Source organism: Corvus cornix, chromosome 2, assembly GCF_000738735.6.
Source record: "Corvus cornix cornix isolate S_Up_H32 chromosome 2, ASM73873v5, whole genome shotgun sequence".
Classification (NCBI taxonomy): domain Eukaryota; kingdom Metazoa; phylum Chordata; class Aves; order Passeriformes; family Corvidae; genus Corvus; species Corvus cornix.
The window spans coordinates 62,954,019-62,974,625 of NC_046333.1; the positions used below are offsets into that span (position 1 = coordinate 62,954,019).

Sequence of the window (20,607 nt, forward strand, 5' to 3'; positions counted from 1 at the left end):
TTCCTGAACGACACATTTACTTTATTCCTGGCTTAAACACTCACCAAGAAGTACTGGTTTGCTGACACCTCAGTAATTCCAAGATGCTGGTGCTCTATAATCTTTCACTTCCTCCTTCCACCTGCCCTAAATAGAAATTTATTTGTACAGTATCTGTTTTTAGCAGGATAGATCCTATATTTAAAATTAGTCTTAAATAGTTATTTTAGCAACTATTTGTCAGATGCACAAGCCTGCAGGCCAACGTGTACTGATTGCATGGACATATATAGAACCATCTGCCTTGGGAAGATAAGACCAATAGCAAAGTCATTCTAAAAACTGAATTATTGCTTATCTAATTTGAGGTGTCAAAACCTGTAACTTAGTATAGAAAATAATTTTTAAACAAAAGAGTGGAATTCTTGAGTATAAATTAATTAATTTAGAGGGGCTGTTAAGTTAGTCTACAATAATAATTTTCCTTATGTTACTCCTCTTCAGCATCTTAGAAGGGCTGTTGACTTTGTGAATTCTTAGCTTAAAAGACTTGCTATGGGCAGTGACTTACCTTCAACCAAAGAGACCATTTTCAAATCAAAAAGTTGCTTTTAAAATGAAAACTCATCATATTCTATGAAATATTCAAAATTCTTTATTTCAGACCAGTATTGTTACAAGCATCCATTTCTTCCTCTGCACTTGCACATGATCAAAGTTGGCACTTCCAACCACAAAAATGTTAAATAGTTATTACAGTACAGGCACAAAGTAGCCAAAAAGCTTTACTCATTAAGCAAAGCCATTATTGTGCTCTAACAGCATTTATTACCAGTGCATAAACTGATCGCCCCTCCTAAGAGCAAGCAGGAAAGGGAAATTTCCCTTAACTGAAGGAACACAGATGGCAGCTCTGCTGCTAAAGCAGTCATTTCATCAGTGGAAGAATGACAGATACCTGGATACACTGGACATCTTTCTTCACTGCTTTCAGTGGCACTGATTCACGTGAGTTTGTTCAGAACTGGATTAAACATCTTTACACGTGTCCACTACTGCTTCAGTTATTATAATCACTATCGGAGTTCCACATTTGAAGAATCAACATGATTTTTTAAAAAATGAAACAATAAACCCCCAGAAGACTGTTGCAGTTCTCTTGCCTGAGAGCCTGATTCATAACCATCATTGAAAATCTCGTTCCTTTCTAGAAGCATCAAGAAGGCAGCACCTGAGACAGTTTGTATCAACTAACTCTGGATTAACTAGTGTATGTTACTGTGTTTCAAACTTCCAGTTACAGTGGTAAGTCTAGCAATTAGCATATGGAATGAGTATCAGATACTTACGTGTACCAAAGGCAAGTTAGTCACAAAAATCTCTACAAATACCTTACAAACAAAACTAGCAGTGAACACTGCTATCTTTACACAGAACTTGTTCATGAACACAACTGATTGGGCAGCCATCTGGAAAACAAGCTGATAGCTGTGTTACAGAAATAGCCAAACAAATATTTGATCATAGTAACTGTATGAACAAGTGTTAGAGCGAGAGAAGTAAGCATGATTCAATTAGCATGAACTCCACTTATACAAGAGTGCCTCCAAGCCACAGAATGCATAGCTTCAGTTTTACACTAATCATCAATACTTCCAATACATGCAACTGAGTCTGGCCAGCGTGTCTGAGCAGGCAAAGGAACATAATTCCATTGGTTTTCTCTACAGCACGCAGGCCCACTCGACTGGCATGAATGCCAGTCTTTGCCTCTACAGGACACTTGGCAGCAGCAGGTGCCCTGCAGCTCAGAACAGAGGGAAAAGGCAGAATGCTTCTGTCAGAGGTAAGGTTCAACCTATGCAAGGTATGTGCACAGTTTGTTTCTAGGCACGTCTTTGGTTACATTCTCAACACAGTCTGCTTTATAAAATAATAAATAAAACAGCCACGATTTGGCTAAAATCCAGGCAATGATTAAAAACTTCTTTTTTTCAGAAACTCAGACGAAGAAGTCCCTTTAAATTCACGTTTTGTTATATCCATAAACGGTAAAATCCCAGTGCTACAGTAAGGCATGTAAATACTGAACCTGAAAGAAAATAAAGATGGGGAGGAAAATGGCATTAATATTGACATTAAATAACATTAAATCAATAACTCTCAAACATCTCTTCAGAAAGCTAGGTACACCTCTTACTACAATATTAAATGTTCAACAACCACCCCACCCCCATGTGAGAAATCAAGTTTTTTCATTTAGAACAAACCATTTCCAGGTAGGAAGAGTATAAAAATGACAAATAAGGAGAGAAAAAAACAAAAGAAAATGCTGGAAAACTATCAAAAGGCTGAAAGAAACCCTTACTTGCTTACCATTCCAAAAAGATCAATATAGAAAGTTACAGATGTAAAATGAGGAAATAAGTAACAGGATTAATAAATCACAGACAAGTACTTAGCAAACAAATAAACGGAAGCCATTTTTAACAAGGCTTTTCCAATTTTAAAATTTCTACTTAAATGAAATCACATTTTTCTTTCAAGATATACACACAAAATATTTTGCCTTTATTTGCAACAGCAGTACTTCAAACACAATGCAAATGATTTTTAATTATTTTTTCTTCCATTTAGAGTTCAACTTGGTTTTGAGTAGGAATGGCAGGGAAAAGAATTTCCTCTCATTTTAATAAAGCACCTTTTATTTTCCATTTTACTGGTTCTCTTTAAAAGATTTGTCTGAAATATAGTACTATGAATAGGCTTATGTGATTGTACTTTTGATAAAACCCACCGTGAAAAAATAATCAGAAAATCTAAATCAGAAGAATAATAATTTTCTACCGCAAACCTCATTTAATAGTACTGCACGCTCAGTACTAAAATGTCAAAATATTAAAGTTACCTAGGGCAATAGTAGGCACACATACATAATATTTTCTCCAAGCACTTCTGTAAATATGCAAGTTTAAAGAATATGTGGCCTTGAACAGTCAGAAAAGCTGAAATGTTCCTTTCTGCACATAGATCTCCATCAGATGGATGAAGAAGTAAGGCACAAAGCAGGCTGCTTACATAAATTAAGTCAGGCACAGAAGAACTTTTTGGTCCTTGTTAACAGGCAGTCATTTAAATTTCTCACACATATTATTATTAACAGTATAAAGAAGGGCAAAAACCTGAAATAAGCCCATGCAAAATAAAGTTGTGTATCACAGAAAACTGTGTGTTAAGTACAGAAATAAGGCTGCTAATCTTGCCTAAGACTATTTCAATTTTGTTTGTTTGGGTTTTTTTTAATCAGGGCCTTTATGAATAGAGTCAATTGAGAGTTTGCCAAATATTTAACAGTGTTTGGCAGTTTCACCATCAGAGACAAACCCCAGATTCCTTACCTGCTAAGTATTTAATATTATCAAGTTTGTGTGATTCGAGCATTGTTTTCAGATCTGCAACTTCTGTATCTATTTTTCTGTCTGTTTGGGTCAGAGCTCGGTCTTGTTGTGCATGCTAAAAAGCAAAAGCCACAAAATTATGCAATTTGAACACTTCCTAGTTTATTTAGAAATTTAACCCATCCCTTCAAGTTGTATTTTTGCTTCCTCCTTAAATGCATGTTAATTTGGATTCTCACAGAAGTTACAGAATATTCTGAGTTGGAAGGGATCCACAAAGATAAGTCCAGCTCTGAAGTGAATGGCCTGTACAGGGATGGAGTCCACAACCTTGGTGTCATTAGCATCATGCTCTAACCAATTGAGATAATACAGACCTTATTCAAAGAGAAGAAGTTCCTTCTTAGCTGCTTATATCCAAGGAATTGAGTAATTTGGTGAACTCAGGAAATGTATGTGATTACATGTTCCTTAACAAGTAATCCAGAAACTGGCAGAACTGGATGCCTTCTTATCTCAATCTAACAGCATAAACATTAACTTCAATCTGTCATTCAGCCCACTGACTAAAGTCACTGCTCAATTGTAAGAGCTATTGAGAAGCCTAAGAGCCTCTCGTGACAAAATCATACTGGAGCAGAGAGATTTATGGATCATTTAAAAACTGAGAATTGGTCTTCTGTTGTAGGAAAGCACGTCTTTGTCTTGCAATGAGTTTTACCACAAAACCAGCTACAAATTCAGAATTTGATTATGATAGAAGACAGGACTTCTGCTAAAAAATATGGGATAGAATTACTACAGAAGAGACTGAAAAATCCAACTTGTAAACTGAGAACAGCTGCTGAGTTGCTGATAGTTTCAGATCAGCACTACTGAAACATTGTGAATCAGTTAATGATTTACTGCTAGATGACTTCATAAGGATAATTCCCTAAACTACAGAAAGGAAACAAAGAGAAGTAGCAGTGCTTGGTAAAAACCTCCTCTAAAATGAAGGCAAATCGGTCTAGCAATGAGTTTCTCTCTGAACGTGGCGGAAAGAATTAATTTCACGCTATGAGTGGAATTTCATTTACAGAAAATACTACATGCATGTGGTTTCAAAATAAAGTGACTACTGAACAGCTTATATATACATGCAGAGGGTCTAATAATATACATGAATTTTTATTCTGTAGACACTTAAGTTAAAGTGCATAAGGACATCACCAAGTCCATAAAGGATACCAGGTCTAGAACACAAGTACAAAAAGATTTGCTGTGTTATAATCAGCTACTAAGTTCTTACCAATTCCACTATTTCTGTCCTCATTTCAAGTAGTTTTCTTTCATTAAGTGAATACTAGAAGAGGGGAAAAAAAAGTTAAACATGATACTGTCCTTAAACTTTTTTTCCTTTTTTTTTTTTTTTCCCCACTTAAAAACATGTTTCTCTGTTTCCAAATTACGTAGAACACATAATCTGGACAAGATTATTGCCTGGCAGCACTTGGCAGACAGCATTGTAGGGTACCTGCTGTCCTTTTGAAAAGCACACTTCAGAAATGTGAAGTGCAACAAGTTCTTCAGACACCCACCTTTCACAAAGACTGTATATATTAGTAAGCAGCTGGAAGAAAGGCTGGCAGATTTGCATTTCTGAAAAACAAGGACCTATGACTCTGAGCAGTAACTCTGGAACAGTTGACTAATCCATTGAGCATACAAGCACAACCAAGACACAACCATCTGCTGCCTTCAGGAAGGGGAGAACACTTTTAAATCACATCAAACTCAGTTATTAACGAAATGTTTAGCCAGCACTGTATGCACTCAAAATTCGAATTGTTCTGACCTCTGCCATTTCATGGTGTATTTGTCAAAAACAGAACATTTGTATCACACATGAAGCCTTTTGTTTAGGGATCATCAGAAGTTGTGGCTTATTTTTAAGTTATGGCTATTTGGGTTCAAGGAAAAGTTAAATCCAAAATAAGGAAGCATGCCTTTAAAGCAGGTTACCTTTCTGACTCATGAACAGGCTTGATTTACCTTGACACCTATAATGGTTCCTGCCCCACTACTGGAGCAATTAAATTATTCATAGACAATGGATAAAGCACCAGTCTCCAGTGAAGAGTACTAAGGTCATCAGGCAACCATCTCAGAATCCTGAGTTAAACAGCAATAACCTTACCTATTCACATTCCCATGTGGAAAGTCACCTTATTTTTCTGTCACTCTGGAAGCTTATTTCATTTTAACATTAAAATCAGATTAATCTACAGAAATGCCTCAGCACTGAAAAACACTCCTTAAAGATCTAGAGCTCTGTTTGGACTTTTGACTGATCTCAAGTTGAAGTTAAAAGACAGCAGGCTGCTACAAATGTAGAAAACTACATAAAAACAAATAACAGCATGTCTACAATTAATGAAAGAGTCACTAGATTCTGCAAAATGAAGAGAAGGATAAAAAAAGAAATTCAGATATTTTATATAAATCTCCATTTTTGAAAGTGTCAAGATGCCAGAGTATTTATAAAATAATCTAATCAAAATTATGTTTGGGTAGAAATGCAAGAATTGGACCTCACATTAATGAATTGATCAGTACCAAAAGAACCATGAGAATTAAAATAATTTTATGGACTGAAATAGTTTGTCTGTTTTATTTAAATACGTGCAGTTAGCCAAATACACATCTTCTGAATTATTTATATTCTACGAGCTTCTTTCTGGATGTTTCTTAAAGTTTTGTTTTGTGTCTAGGACTCTCTAGGTCAGACCCAAGGATTTTAATCTTAGGTTTAAGACAGTGAAATTGACATTTTACTGCAAGCCATCACCATGTCTGTAACAACAACATAAACAGTGCATAGAAACAAAAGAAGGAAGGACAAGGCTAAATCTCCCCCTCTGCAATTCAACAGGGAGATTTCGCCTGAAGTCTGCTTTTTCACAGTGCAGAAAAAATTCAGTTTTGTCAGATACATCTTGAGTTTTTTAACAGCAAATTTAGAGGCACTGTGATGCATGAACACATGAATATATATAAATTTTTGTACTGTACTTCACATTTTTAAATCACATCTGTACACTGAAGATATAAGTCGCAGCATAAAAAGATGTGCACTAAGCAATGTAGGATTCTCTGAGAAATAAAGCTGTAAGATAATAAACTACAAAAAATAAAAGATAAAGCATTTGGAGTTTGAAACATGAGACTGCCAACATAAGTGAAATTCTCTTTCAGCACTTTTTCCATGTAAAAATGAAGGATAAGAACATTTTACTTATTGCTTCAAGTTAAAACAATTAAAACTTTGGACATTTCTCTTCTGAAAAGTAACTTAGTAAGAATGCACAGTAACCCTCAATTATCCTGAGTTTTATTCTTAGAAAGCTGGGTATTCAGTCCATAGTCACATTACAATTGAAGTAAATATAACAATGATGCTGTGCCTACTATAGAAAATACTGGATTATGTCTTTCCCCCAACTCAGCATATGTGCTACAACCTGCTCCCCATTCAGCTGCCTTTTTCCTTTTCTGTTCACACACTGCAGAGCTGGCAATTAAATGGTGGGGTGGGGGGAGGAAAAAAAAGAAGAGCAGTCTCCATAGAAACTATGAAATTATAGTTGCACAACAGACCACAAAGTTGGTCAACTTTTTAAAGAGAAAGTTGACGTGCACAGTTTGCCTTTCCTGGGAGGCAAAATAAAGTTGTGTTCTGCACAATAGACAAAAGTCCAGATTCCTACATGAATATACAAGAAAACACTGCTGCCTAATTTATCACTGCTGCAGTGGTTTCATATAGGTTTTGTAAACCCAAAGTATTGCAAATCTTATGAAATACACAATGACTACATTTCATATGATGTTTTTTTAAAACATTAGCATGAAGTATTAACCTTTAAACAAGAAGTGTACCTGCTCAAATTGTACTTTATTCAAGCATCTACCACAGGCTAACAGACTGTTAGTCATTATACTGAATCACCAACACAGCTGTTACCTAAACTAATCACTGTGAAAAACTTCTAGGGGCACACACAGAAGATAAATGATATCTACATGAACAGTTCTTACTACCTGGATTGAAGATAAATATTACATCTTTATGATGCACCTGGGAAAAAGGACTGAGTAAGAAATAATAATAATACAGAAAAAGTCATTAAAAGATCCTTCAATTTAGAAGATGCCATTTCACTGAGATCATAAAAGCTACTGGAAAAAACATCTATGAGAACAGAACTCTGTTTAGAGTGCTGTGTATAATGCAAAAACTTGTTAATCTTCTAATTTTACATCTACATTATCCTAATTTAAGATTACATCAATTCAGATCTGCCAGGTATTTCAAAGCTCAAAACCAGTATGAACGAGGATAACTTACAATTAAAACTACAACTAGTTCCACAATAGGTATTTCCTGACAAACTAGATACAGGCAAATGAAATATTTTCAATGATGATTCAACAAAATGTTGAATTAAGTTAAAATGTTTATTAAGTGTGAAAATAGAGAAAGAGATATACTAATAAAATAGAAAACCCTCTAGGCAGCTAGTCAGCATATTAGATTAAATATCTAATATATTTAAGTGTAATATGTTAATCCTGATATTAGAACAAGATTAAAATAAGGAAAACATACATACCCAAACATGGCACCTTGCATATACCAGCATAAGGATGACTAACTTGGATCAATACCATCTTGAAGCTGAGTGATGCAATAGGTTAGTATGAAAATGCTCTTTGGGTAAGATGCTTTTACCCAAATTTGGAGATTACTCAGTATTGAGATGTTTCTAAAAGAAAGTAACCAAAACTTACCAGTTCTTTTACTCTGCTCTTCTCTAGGTTTAGGTTTAACTTGTTATCTGCACGAACTTTGGTAATTTCATCCTAATGGAAAAAATTGATAAAGCAGCAGGTAAGGTTTTCTGTTTAGTCATAAGCAGAAAGAATTAGACAAATATATTGTATCTTTATGTATGTATCTCATGAATTGAGCTTCTCTCCAATTAATGTATATAATTTTCAGAAGTATTTCTATTCTTCGCCTGGGAAATATGATGTTCTATAGTATGAATTGGATCTCAAAATCAAAAACTAGAAATTACTTTTAACCCTGAGAACAGCACTTAACTGAGAGCACATCCTTCTATAAATGCAGAGCATGTTTCATATACCCTGTAACTCTCTCTGATATCTAGAAACACATGCCTGGCTACACCGGTAAGTTGGATTTCTTCCACAAAGCAATCTTGATGCACAAAATAACTTTCAAAGCAGTTTCTCACCTTCCAATGTAAAAGAAAATCTGTTTCCAAAGACTACATCTAGGGTTTTCAGAAAAAGCTACAGACATTTTAAAAGTCAGGAAACTTTTATTTACATTTTTATACACCTAACTTCTTAAAACTACCATTAAGTTATACACTTGCATTTGACTTTATCAATAGCTGTGAGCTACTCCTGCTTTTCCCGGTGACAGCTGCCATTTTAATGCAACCTCCTGGCAGGAATTTCAGCCAGCTGACAGTTTGTCATGCAGCAAACTGCTGATCAGATGAATATGTGGGAGAAGCAAAAGACTGCTGATGCTCTGGGAGATTCTACTGCTAGAACCAAGTAAGCATTTCTCAAGTAGGCCAATGCCAACTCATTAGGTTAGCATTAACAATAATTAGACTCAATTTCTATGCTTGAATTTTGAACTTTTAATTGGTTTATCATTAGTTGTCATTGTAACAGAATACATTACAGTTTAATAAAGAAAAAAATAGAATTATTTTTCCTTGAAAATTTACATTGTGTCTTTTTGAGCAAGCATAGAACAACCTGCCCTTGTGAGAATTAAATTTACAGTTAAAAGTAAACTATGAAGACATCTAGCTTTTGAGAAAAGATGACTCAGATCCTTGATGCTCTCTACCAGTGGATTACACTAACGCATTTACATGCAACTGAAGGCATAAAATAAGTTACAATTCAAAAATTAGATGCCAAATGTATTTTAAAATAAGTTTTCTACACAGAGCCTGTTTTCGTGCAATGGTCATTTGCTCCCAAACAAACAGGACCAAACATAATGGTCCCAAACTTGGTGGCCTTAAAAACCCATTTTAAATTGTTACATTTGTTGACTGTTTTAAATTCTGGACAGGTAACAGGTAAGCCTTCAGAGAAAAAAGAAACAAAAAATCACCAAACTGAGCAATCAAACTCCCACAATTAGTAAGTACTATAATTTTAAATGTATGCTGCATCTTTAATGTACAGGCAGCCCTAAATGCAGAACTTCACTCAGCCTTAACTGTGACACAGCAGCTACTTTCTGAATCTAAATTAAGGACATATAAGTAAAAATATCATCAGTTATATTTTGGTTCACCTCTTGTACTAGTCACAGTTTCCTGTCCCCATAAATGAAGTATGCATGAAAGTGCCTTTGCTGCAGCCCACACTGTACTGTCAACAGCAATTTCAGTATCACATGTATCATAACAATTAAGCACAGCTTAGAAAATAAAATTCTGAAAGGAACACTTTGTATTTTTTCCAGCTAATTAGACAGGTGTTAATTCTTAATTGTATTGGTACGGTATCTTACCATGACTTGCTTCTTCATCTGTTGGAGTTCAAGTTTTATTTTCTGTGAGAGTACAAAAAAAATTGTAGACTTTATTACTGTATATAAAACCACACAATCTAGAAATCTACTGAATTTGCATGATCAGTAACAGTGACTATAATCCATAATATGAAAAGGCAGGCAAACCAAGCACTATTCTATGTCCTCAGTATGCATATAGATGAATACACATGCCTGTTTACTCAGTACTGTGCCCTTCCAAACAACAGCACAAGGCAGAAATTAGCAGTGTCCCACTGGCAGCCCTCCTAATATAGCCCAGGAGGCCATTGGCTGCTTTTGCCACAAGGACTCATCACTGGCTCATGGTCAACTTGCTGTCCACCCAGGCCCTTCCTGCCAAGCTGCTTTCCCTTTGGTTACCCCCAGCCTGTCCTGGTGGCTGAGGGTATTCCCAGAGACAGGACTCGGCATTTCCATTCATTCAACTTCATTTGATTGCTGTCATTCCATTTTCCTAGCTTGTTGATATTCCCATGAATGGCACCACAACTGCCTAATGTATCAGCTGCTACTCCCAGCTTTGGATCATCTGCAGACTTGCTGAAGGTGCCCTCTGCTCTGCACTGTCAACAAGGTCATTAAATCACAGAATCACCAGGATGGAAGAGACCTCTGAGATCATCGAGTCCAACCCATGCCCTAACACCTCAACTAAACCATGGCACTGAGTGCCACATCCCATCTTTTTTAAACACATCCAGGGATGGTGATTCCACCACCTCCCCGGGCAGACAATTCCAGTACTTCACCACTCTTTCCATGAAAAACTTTTTCCTAATATCCAACCTCTATTTCCCTTGGCACAGCTTAAGACTGTGTCCTCTCGTTCTATCAGCTGCTGCCTGGAGAAAGAGACCACCCCCCACCTGACTACAACCACCTTTCAGGAAGTTGTAGAGAGTGATAAGGTCACCCCTGAGTCTCCTTTTCTCCAGGCTAAACAACCCCGGCTCCCTCAGTCGTTCCTCATAGGGCTTGTGTTCCAAGCCCCTCACCAGCCTTGTTGCCCTCCTCTGGACGCGTTCAAGCATCTCAACATCCTTCCTGAACTCAGGGGTCCAGAACTGGACACAGCACTCAAGGTGCGGCCTCACTAGTGCCGAGTACAGGGGAAGAATGATTTTCCTGGTCCTGCTGGCCACCCTGTTTTTGACACAGTCCAGAATGCCCTTGGCCTTCTTGGCCACCAGGGCACACTGCTGGCTCATGTTTAATCGGCTGTTGACCAATACCCCCAGGTCCCTTTCCACCTGGGCACTGTCCAGCCACACCGCCTCCAGCCTGTAATGTTGCAGGGGGTTACTGTGGCCAAAACACAGGACTCGGCACTTGGACTTACTAAACTTCATCCTATTGGACTCTGCCCACCCATCCAACCATTCCAGGTCCCTCTGCAGAGCTCTCCTACCTTCCAGCAGATTGACACATGCTCCCAGCTTAGTGTCATCCGCAAATTAACTAATGAAAGACTCAGTACCCTCATCCGTGTAACCAATAAAAATATTGAACAGAACTGGCCCCAGCACAGACCCCTGAGGGACCCCACTAGTGAATGGCCACCAAACCATCCCAGCCCCAGTCATCTCCTTAGGTACAAGATGCTTTTCTACATCATTAGGAAAAAAAAAAACAAAGGCAAGTTCTAGAGTAGCACTTTCCAAGACAGTGACTTTTACCTCGTTTTCTGAGCGAAGTGCTGAAAATTCACTTTTTTCCAAAATAATCATGTCCTTTTTCACACCACCAATATGGGACATTACTTGCTGAAGTGCAATTTCCTTTAAAAGATGGAAGAAGAATCTCAGAACATATCACAACTATCATGCTTTTTCTCATCTGTGCCTACAAATATGAAAGACTATTTTGGTACCCTGAAATTTTTAATTCAGCAATTTCAGATTGATTATCCAAGTTTCAGAAAGCAAGATAGAGTGACAGTGACAAAATAAGCAAGTTAGGCTCAAACGTTGGTAATGTCTGACAAAACTGGCAGTGCTAACACAGACCAGAATAATTCAATTATTAACCTAGGAAACATTTGCTTTTGGCTCAGCTGTCTCTGAGCCAAATGAGGAAAGCTGGCCTTCAATCCAAAATTCCTTAGCACAACTATACTCTTCTGTAATTACCTCCTTTTTTGCCTCTCCCGGCAAGGAAGTCACTCTGCCTCACTACTCAGAATCACGCACTGATGCTTTGAATTGCTCTTCTAGGTCCATTACACTGAACTGACAGAAGACAAACAAGAATTCTCTGCAACTTTCAAGAATGGAAAAGTCTGTAGACATTGTTCTAGGTCCTACACTACCCACACGTGCAAATAGCAACTGCCTGCTCTACTAAAGATCTTCCTCCAGTAAGTAGTCCCTTGCTTTTGGTTCTGGACTAAGACCCTACAAACCTGACACAGCACTCTAGCTTCAGTTTTGTCACAAAATGCTATTCTACCTTGCAGCATTTTATTTTGAAGTAGCATCTAAAGTTGCCTCTCCAGGCTACCTGACCACAAGACTAAAAAAAATGGGTCAGTGGTCTGGACACATTACAAAAAGTCTACAGAAAGAGTATTGCATGGACACCTCTTTTCTTACTCCTCAGTGTCTCCAGATTGCTCTTGTTCTCTCTTCTCCTCAGTGGACTCAGCAAACAGAGACCAGAATCTTCCATATTCTTTCTCCTCTTCATGTCTATACATACACACACATGCATATCTGTTTTACCCTAAGGTTTTATCTAACCAAGGTAATACTTTGATAATAGCTCATCCACAACATTCCGTATCTTTCTTCCAATTCTCTGTTCTCTTTCTGCAGAAGCCCTTGTGCAAAGACTATAGGAAGTACAGATTTATCATGTGGCCCAGTGTTGATGGCACACACACTTCCCGAGCTGCCATACAAACCTACACATTGCATCTTAATGGCAGAAAGTCACCTGAGGGTCAAATCTAACAGTCTCAGAAAACTTCCACTATCAGTAGCAACATTAAACTCAACACAAAACAACATTCATTAAAAAAAGCTAGGCACAGAAGGAGGCTGAGACTGTTTATTGTAAAATACAGCTAACCATGGGAGAAAAGGACCCTTTGACATGGCATTCTCTGAGTGACTGTGGAACAAATTCAGCACAAGAGGATGAAGGACTCCCACATCTGGTCTGCCTACAATCTAAATGCTAGTAAGGATGGCCTGAAACCTCCCTGGATGGAAAGTGGCACAAAATCCACCTTTGCAGTATTCCACTTTTTAATGAGATACCCTTCTGCCAAGACTATTATACTACAGGCACAGCAGCTGCTGTTTTCTCATGTCTCAAAACAGCAGCCTTGTTACTATGAAACAAGTTACTACTTGAGTTCAGAAGGTGACCTGGGACTGGAAACCCCAGGCTCACAGAGCAGCCCCAGCGGTTGTACTTCAGCTCGATTCTAATACAACAAAATGTCACTGTGAGACATAGAGATAAATAAAAAAGTCCCACATAACAGGGTGGTAAATAACTGAGTGGATCTGTACTTCCTTGTTACAAGTCTACAAAAGAATACATGTAGAAATTAAAATCCATGCATTGAATACCTCTTATGCCTGCCTAAGCCTTCTCAGTAACTCTGTGTCATACTGTAAGGTTGAAACTAAAAAACTACTTGTGGTTCGCATACCAACCCACAGTACTAAAATCTCAAGGTCCGTCACAACACTTTGGTAACTATCTGATAAACTCAAGACAAAATGAACCAGTCAATAGATGCAGAGGAATGTTTTCTCTTCACCTTCAAACTTTTAAAATGCAGTGTCTAACGGTAACAAATAGCAACACATATTTCAGTAGCAGGCATACAAGGCTTTAATTTACTTTAACTCCACCACTGCCTCTGATCTAACCTGCTGTACTTTGGTGACCATGTCCTTGTAAATCATATCCAGGTTGGTGTTCATGATTTTCACTAATGCAGATACAATGACCTCCGACTGCTGAGTAGTGAACCCTAAGCGAAACAAAATGCGACATTCAGACAGAGATCCAAATCTGGACAGTTTACAGAAACACCACTTGCTGATACTCAGCACCAAATTACAACAAATGTCAGTTATGAAAGATAATAAAACACAGACCTCTTGATCCAGCACTAACAAAAGAACACAGTCAGTACCTCCAAGTTTCCCCACACCAAAACTAAGTCTGTGACATAGGATGACTGCTTCTGTAGTGCAGCACTGTTATACTATCAGAAGGATAAACAGGGAGTTTTCTAGAGTTACTGTGGAATGTCACCTCTCACATGTGGTTATCTCCACGAGCAAGCAAGAATTCTGACTCTGAAAAGCAGATACTTACTTCATTATACTATAAAACTTCAGTACCACTGAAGATGTACAAAACTCAACAACTAAAAACAAAGCCAACTGCCCTGATTTTAGGTCTGCCAGCTTCTGAGTGCTTATCAGAAAATTTTTAAACTTAATGTACTGGAAACTATAGTAAAACACTGTCCCTAAAATATACCTTCATCTTTTCCACCCTCATAATGTAGGAGTAAAAATATCACGAACAAGAGTTAATCATTATGAAAAGAAACACTTTCAAAAGCATGATTATTTCAAACTAACCAGCAGTTCAGCATCAGCGAGCACAGCTGAGAGCAAGTCACTTTCAACAGCTGAGCTGATATAAAAGTTTACTACCACCAAAAGGCTCCCTCTCCACTTATCCTTCCTTTTGACACTCCGACCTGTGCTCACTCAATTGAGCCAGCAGCTCATTAAATTAGTGTCTCAGAATATCAACCAAGCAAAAGGGTTGGAGAGTTTCCTAAGAAGTTCCTGGCACATGGAAAAAGAAGAAACCACCTGGCAGGGGGAAGGGGACTAGGACCTCTCTGTTTTAGGAATGGAGAGCTATTACAAGACTCTTCAGTATACTGAGCTTCACTTTAGGGTACCTCTCCCACCTCAGCATTGAATCCAAAATAATCTATTCCCCTATCTATATTTTAGCATAATACTGTTTTATAGAGAATCCTATGCTCTATCCTAAAAGCTGCACTGTACAAAGTAGCCTGTATTCCATCTGATTGTAACACACTGATGCATATTCAAGGTGCAATATACTACATATGAAGGAATCCAATTAATACATTTTAAACCACTATCTTGAAAACTCTGGAGTTTTTTGCTCTCAGTTCTTAAAATTTCATTTTTTTCTTAGCATTTGTAACTACCAATATGGTAATAAATAATTCCAAACAAAGTTATATAGGCTCACTGTTTCCTTTTTGAAAGAAAACCCTGTATGTCCTTACCTAGTATATAGATAAGCCCCAAAAGATCCATCAGAAACAAGATATAACACCACATGTCAAGGAAAAGTAACAAACTTTGTAAACTAAAAAAACACTCATGAAAGACACTAAAAGTAGTTACTTTGTTCAAACAAATTACCATTTGCTTCCAAGAGGCATACCAGCGCATGAGTGTCAAAATAAAGCCTCCTATTTCCCAGTAAGGAAATATTCTCTTTGCTTTGTAGAGATGACGACACAGAGATGCTTACATCTGGAAAAAAAAAACCAAAACAAAATCAAAGTTATTTCTTAAGACTATTTTATCAACATGTTTGCTTTCCAGGAGTTTCCCTACTACCCAGAATGTTTTTCACTTAATGACAAAATACTCTGTGTTGAGATTACCACACAGCCTGCTTGGAAGTCAAAAGACATTTGACCAATAAATTCTATGTGCAAGAGCTAGAAAACAGGACACTACACTACTGCTGTCCTTACAAGATGCTCTCCATGAATACAATGTTCTGGGAAAAATCCCACCAAGTGACAGGGTCCTGCATCTGGTTCCTTTACTGGAATCACCTCAGCAGATGGGACTTGTGAGCACTTCAAAGCTGTGAGGGCTAAATCCACACACTCTGTCCCTTCTTTGTTAAAGAAGTGAACCTTCATCACTTGCCATTTAGAAAAAAAAAGTAATGGCTCACAATTTGCCATTTATTGTTTTTGCAGAAAAAACTTTCAACATTGAATGCCGATCTAAGACAGTGCGTTGTTTCCACAGGAATATGTAGTGTATAAAGCACCCTGACAGAATTAACGTGAGGTGGGGCATGAGGTGAGTCGCCAAGAGGCAGAATCTGAGAATCAATTAGCTTGGAAAATACCTTTGCGATCATCGAGTCCAACCTACGAGCGAGCACCACCTTGTCAACCAGACCATGGCACTGAGTGCCACGTCCAGTCTTTCCTTAAACACCTCTGGGGACGGTGACTCCACCACCTCCCTGGGCAGCCCATTCCAGAGTCCAGTCACCTTTTCTGTGAAGATACTCTTCCTAATGTCCAACCTAAACCTCCCCTGGCGCAGCTTGAGGCTACGTCCTCTTTTACCCTGTCGCTGGTTGTCTCGAAGAGGCCGACCTGCCCTTTGCAACCCTCTCCTTTCGAGTAGCTGTAGAGAGCGATAAGGTCCCCCCTGAGCCTCCTTTCCTCCAGACTAAACAGCCCCAACTCCTTCAGCTGCTCCGCATGGGACCTGCGCTTCAGACCCTTCTCCATGCCCACTGCCCGAGCTCTCTGTGCTCTCAGGACACTTCACTCCCAGAGGCTCACCCCGCTCCCCGCGGCGCCGCCGGCTCCCCCCGCCGCTCCCACCGCCCCTTCCCCACACGGCGCCGCCGCCGGGGCCCGGCTGCGCTGCGGGCGGGCACCGCCAGTCGCCGAGGCAGCGGCGCGCGGGGGACGCGGGCGCGCGGCCGTCACGTGAGGCGCCGTCCGAGCCGCGCGGCCGCGGCCGCAACAGCAGCAGCAGCAGCGCCCGCCCCCCGCCGCTCGCGGCCGCCTGGGCCCCGGACATGGCTACGCCACCCGGTCCCGACGGCGGAAAAGGGGAGGGGAAGGACGGAAACCGCTGCCGCCGTCGCCACTACTGGGATGCCATCGCTGAGCACACGCCGCCCCGGCGTCTCACTTCCGCCACAGGCGCCGTCCCGCTTCCGCCTCCGGGACGCAGCCGAACACGGCACGTGACGCCGCCAGCGACGGCGATTGATTCTACGGCTCACGCGGCAGCCGCGGCGAGAAGAGCGGCGCGGGCGGGCCCGGGTTTCTGCGGGGCGGTGCTTGCGAGGGCGGTGCGGGCTCGATCCGGTGGAGACGGGCAGTCCCCCGGTCATGGAATCGGAAAATCGTGGGGTCATAGCATCGTCAAGGCTGCAGGAGACCTTTGAGATCATCTAGTTCTACCGTCAGTGCAGCACGGCCACTGTAACCCCATAACTACCAAACCAGACAAACAATTTCAGACAAAACTTGTCGCTGTGCAGTGGAACTGAGATTTCGGGGCTTGAAGTTATTAACCGAGTAATGCGCAGGGGTGGGCAACTGGCTGGGTCTGGGGCCTTAACCATTGAACAGGTGCCCTAAGCACTAGAGTGGGTCAACTGTGCTGTGTGTTTCGTTCTGCCAAAAATGGAGGTTTCTGGGAAATACAGGAAAACAAGGTTTTTTCCTTAGGTGCTGTTGTTAAGACACAATATTTGTAGGAAATTAATAGGAGAAGAGGTCGGTACATCCCGCTGCCATTTTCTCCAGGCAGCACTTATTTCAGAGCAAGTTGATACTTTTTCTGTTAGATACAAGCTCACAGAAAAAAGCATGCAGCATGTTTTCTTCTTCCTGCTAGACTCAAGAATTACAGCAAATCAGTATGAAGATGGCATCATTTAGGTGTATCTATATAAACGCAAAGGTAGGTGACCCACCGTGGCACATGGCAGTGTCACTGCAGCTGAGACTGCATGTGCACAAGGCCAGCAAGTCTTTAGCAGCACCTGCCTCCAGCTGCTGTGGTGATAAAGCAGAACAGTGGAAGCCATTGATGCTTTTACAGAATAAATTATAAATATTACTTCAGTGTACCAGAGAGATATTATTATACTTGCAGACTGCATGAACAGCCATTTCTCAAACTACTGGCACTGTTGATGGTCAGGGACATCAGTGGGCTGACTCGCACAGCCGTGTTTGTTTTCATTGTAAGTAAAAGTAGAAATATGCCTAATGTTCACTGCATCTGCTTGGTTGTTCCATGCACACTGCCTGGCAGTAGCACGGCACTAATTGCTGAGATTTGTGAGTCTGCAGGCAGTTGTCTTTTCATTCTATGGATGATTCAGAAACGGGTGCAGTGTATTTTCTTTGATACTTTCTTCAATGATCCCTTTCAAAGCCCTGCACTTGCTATGGCAATTGAAAGGCAAAAACTTTGACTACTGAAGTATCTTCTTTTATATCATCTGCCAGTTTGCATTTTGCAGTTGGTTTTTTGTGCCTGGACATGAGGCAGATAATGTGTGTAAGAAGTGCTGTACAGATGGAGGCTCCGACTGCAACCCGAGCCAGCCCATTCAGGGTCAAATGCACCCACACATGCTGGCTATCACACAGTGGCCCTTTTCATCTTCTCTAATGAAAACAAAGTCACTACCACGAGCTACAGACATCTCCTAGGGCAAAAGACTTTCTATCTTTGTGTCAGAGATCAACATTTTCATTTTTTTTCCCTTTCCAGTGTCATGTTGCCAGGTTGAGGGAGGTGATTCTCTCCCTCTGGTCAGGTCTTGTGGAACCCCACCTGGAGTGGTGTGTCCAGCTAAGCGGTCCCCAACAGATGAAGGACATGCACCTGCTGGAGTGAGTCCAGAGTAGAGTCACGAACATAATCAAAGGGCTGGAGAACCTCTTCTACAGGAGAACAGGCTGAAAGAATTGGGACTGTTCACCCTGAAGAAGAGAGGGCTCCAGGGAGAGCTTGTAATAGCTTCCAGTACCTAAAGGGGGCCTACAAGAAAGATGGGGAGACTCTAATTACAAGGGCGTGTAGTGGCAGGACAGGGGGGACTGGCTTTAAACTTGAAAGACAGTTGGTTTAGATTAGATATTAGTAAGAAATTCTTTACTGAGAGGGTAGTGAAGCACTGGGACAGGTTGTTTAGAGAGGCTGTGGATGCCCCATCCCTGGAAGTACTCAAGGCCATGTTGGATGGAGCTTTGGGCAACCTGGTCTAATGGAAGGTGTCCCTGCCCATGGCAGGGGAGCTGAAACTAGATGCTCTTTAAGGTCCTGTTCTAGTTTGGCCAAATTTAGAAATATATCCTCTGAGAGAAGGCACAACCATCCCTCGCCCACCAGGTTCGGGAAAAATAAATTTTCCTCGAAGGAAAGTGAATGAGATAAAACTATTTATTTAACAGACACACACGAAAAGGAAAATAATGCTAAATAATAAAATCTCTTGCTGTGGAGGAAAAACCTGGGAAAATGTTAGAGTCCTCCCTTTGGTCTTCTCAGAGCTGGGGCTTGGCCCAGGGCCAGGCCCTCTGTGCCTGGTGGAAAGTCCTCCCGATGTGCTCTGATGTTAAAGCAATCAAGCAGTCCAGTAGAAAAGGGGGGAAATCCGAAATTCCAGAGAAGGAAAAATTCAGCTCTCAGTCTCTCTCCAGAGAACAAAGCAGCTGAACCACTGGCCAAAAAAAACTGTCCCAGGAGCAGCAAGCCGGGTGCTTCCTCCCTCCCCTGCCGCAGCTGGGAAACAAATTGCTATCTGTGTGACCTTGAACAAGCTGCAAACTGCTTTGAAAAAGTTTTGCTCAGTTTTTTCCTTCCCCCTCTCAGGCTCAGTTTAGAGGCATAGAAAGGCACAGAAATTAATTTCTGGGCATAGGGCAGCGATATGGGATACACATCATAAGGTCACCCCAAGACATTCCAACCTAAGCCATTCCATGATTCTATGATCTTCCATATCCCATTTTTGATCGTTTTCTCCATGTTGAAGATTGTTGTGTACTAACCAGCAGTTAGATTCACTGAGTTCTGGAGGCATCTTCAGTAGGGTACAGTAGCTTCAGTAACTGGGCACTGGGGACTAGTTTCTGCATGAAAAGGCATCAACAGTGCAGTTGCAAGCCAGGAGAGGACAGGACAAAAACTTTCTGCTATTTCATGATTCTAAGTTGCTTAATGCTTGGCTTTAATCTATCCATTACCCCTTGAAAGTTGATAGACCCTGCTTAGAGACTATAAATGAAGCAAATGCTTCGTGTCCTGAAAACTTCATCCCTGCAGGCACACAGCATTCACTGATCTATGAAGTTACAACCCCCTTGGTTGTAAAAGTGAGATCTGCAGAGAAAGAAGAAGTGGTGAATGACCTTAAAAACTAGGGTAACAGAAATGGCAAAGTAATGCAAAGTGCAAAATAAGGACTAATTACAACATCTTCTGTACTTTTAAGTGAAAACTGAAGGAGGGTAAAGTGAGCTCTGGGACATATTAGTTGACCCACTAATGTGCTATGGCTGCAAGGAAAGCAAATGTAACCCCAAGGTGTATCAAGTAGGGTATTTTCAGTGGTTCACCTGGCAAGTTTCATTGACCCTTGAGTATAATGTAATTTCAAGTATGAAATACCATTCTGGTCACTTCAGTACAGTAAAGATGAATCCATATTCAAACTGAGACCCTTGTGTAAACAGGATAATAAAGGGGAGCGAAGCAT

At 40.2% G+C, this 20,607-nt stretch overlaps 1 protein-coding gene across 2 annotated transcripts; it reads right to left on the reverse strand.

The window, feature by feature from the left end:
- Positions 1-611: 611 nt before the first annotated feature.
- MCUR1 (mitochondrial calcium uniporter regulator 1) lies at positions 612-17,018 on the reverse strand. Of its 2 annotated transcripts, XM_039549362.1 has the most exons (9): positions 16,658-17,018; positions 15,480-15,593; positions 13,923-14,026; positions 11,715-11,816; positions 9,994-10,035; positions 8,211-8,282; positions 4,669-4,722; positions 3,378-3,492; positions 612-2,071 (listed from the first exon to the last, which is right to left on the reverse strand). In XM_039549362.1, exons 1-9 carry the CDS (start codon positions 16,899-16,901, stop codon positions 2,016-2,018), a joined length of 903 nt encoding a protein of 300 aa, XP_039405296.1. In that variant the 5' UTR covers positions 16,902-17,018; the 3' UTR covers positions 612-2,015. The 2 variants fall into 2 exon arrangements, with proteins under 2 accessions (XP_039405296.1, XP_039405297.1); XM_039549363.1 differs by lacking the exon at positions 4,669-4,722.
- Between the last annotated feature and the right edge of the window lie 3,589 nt (positions 17,019-20,607).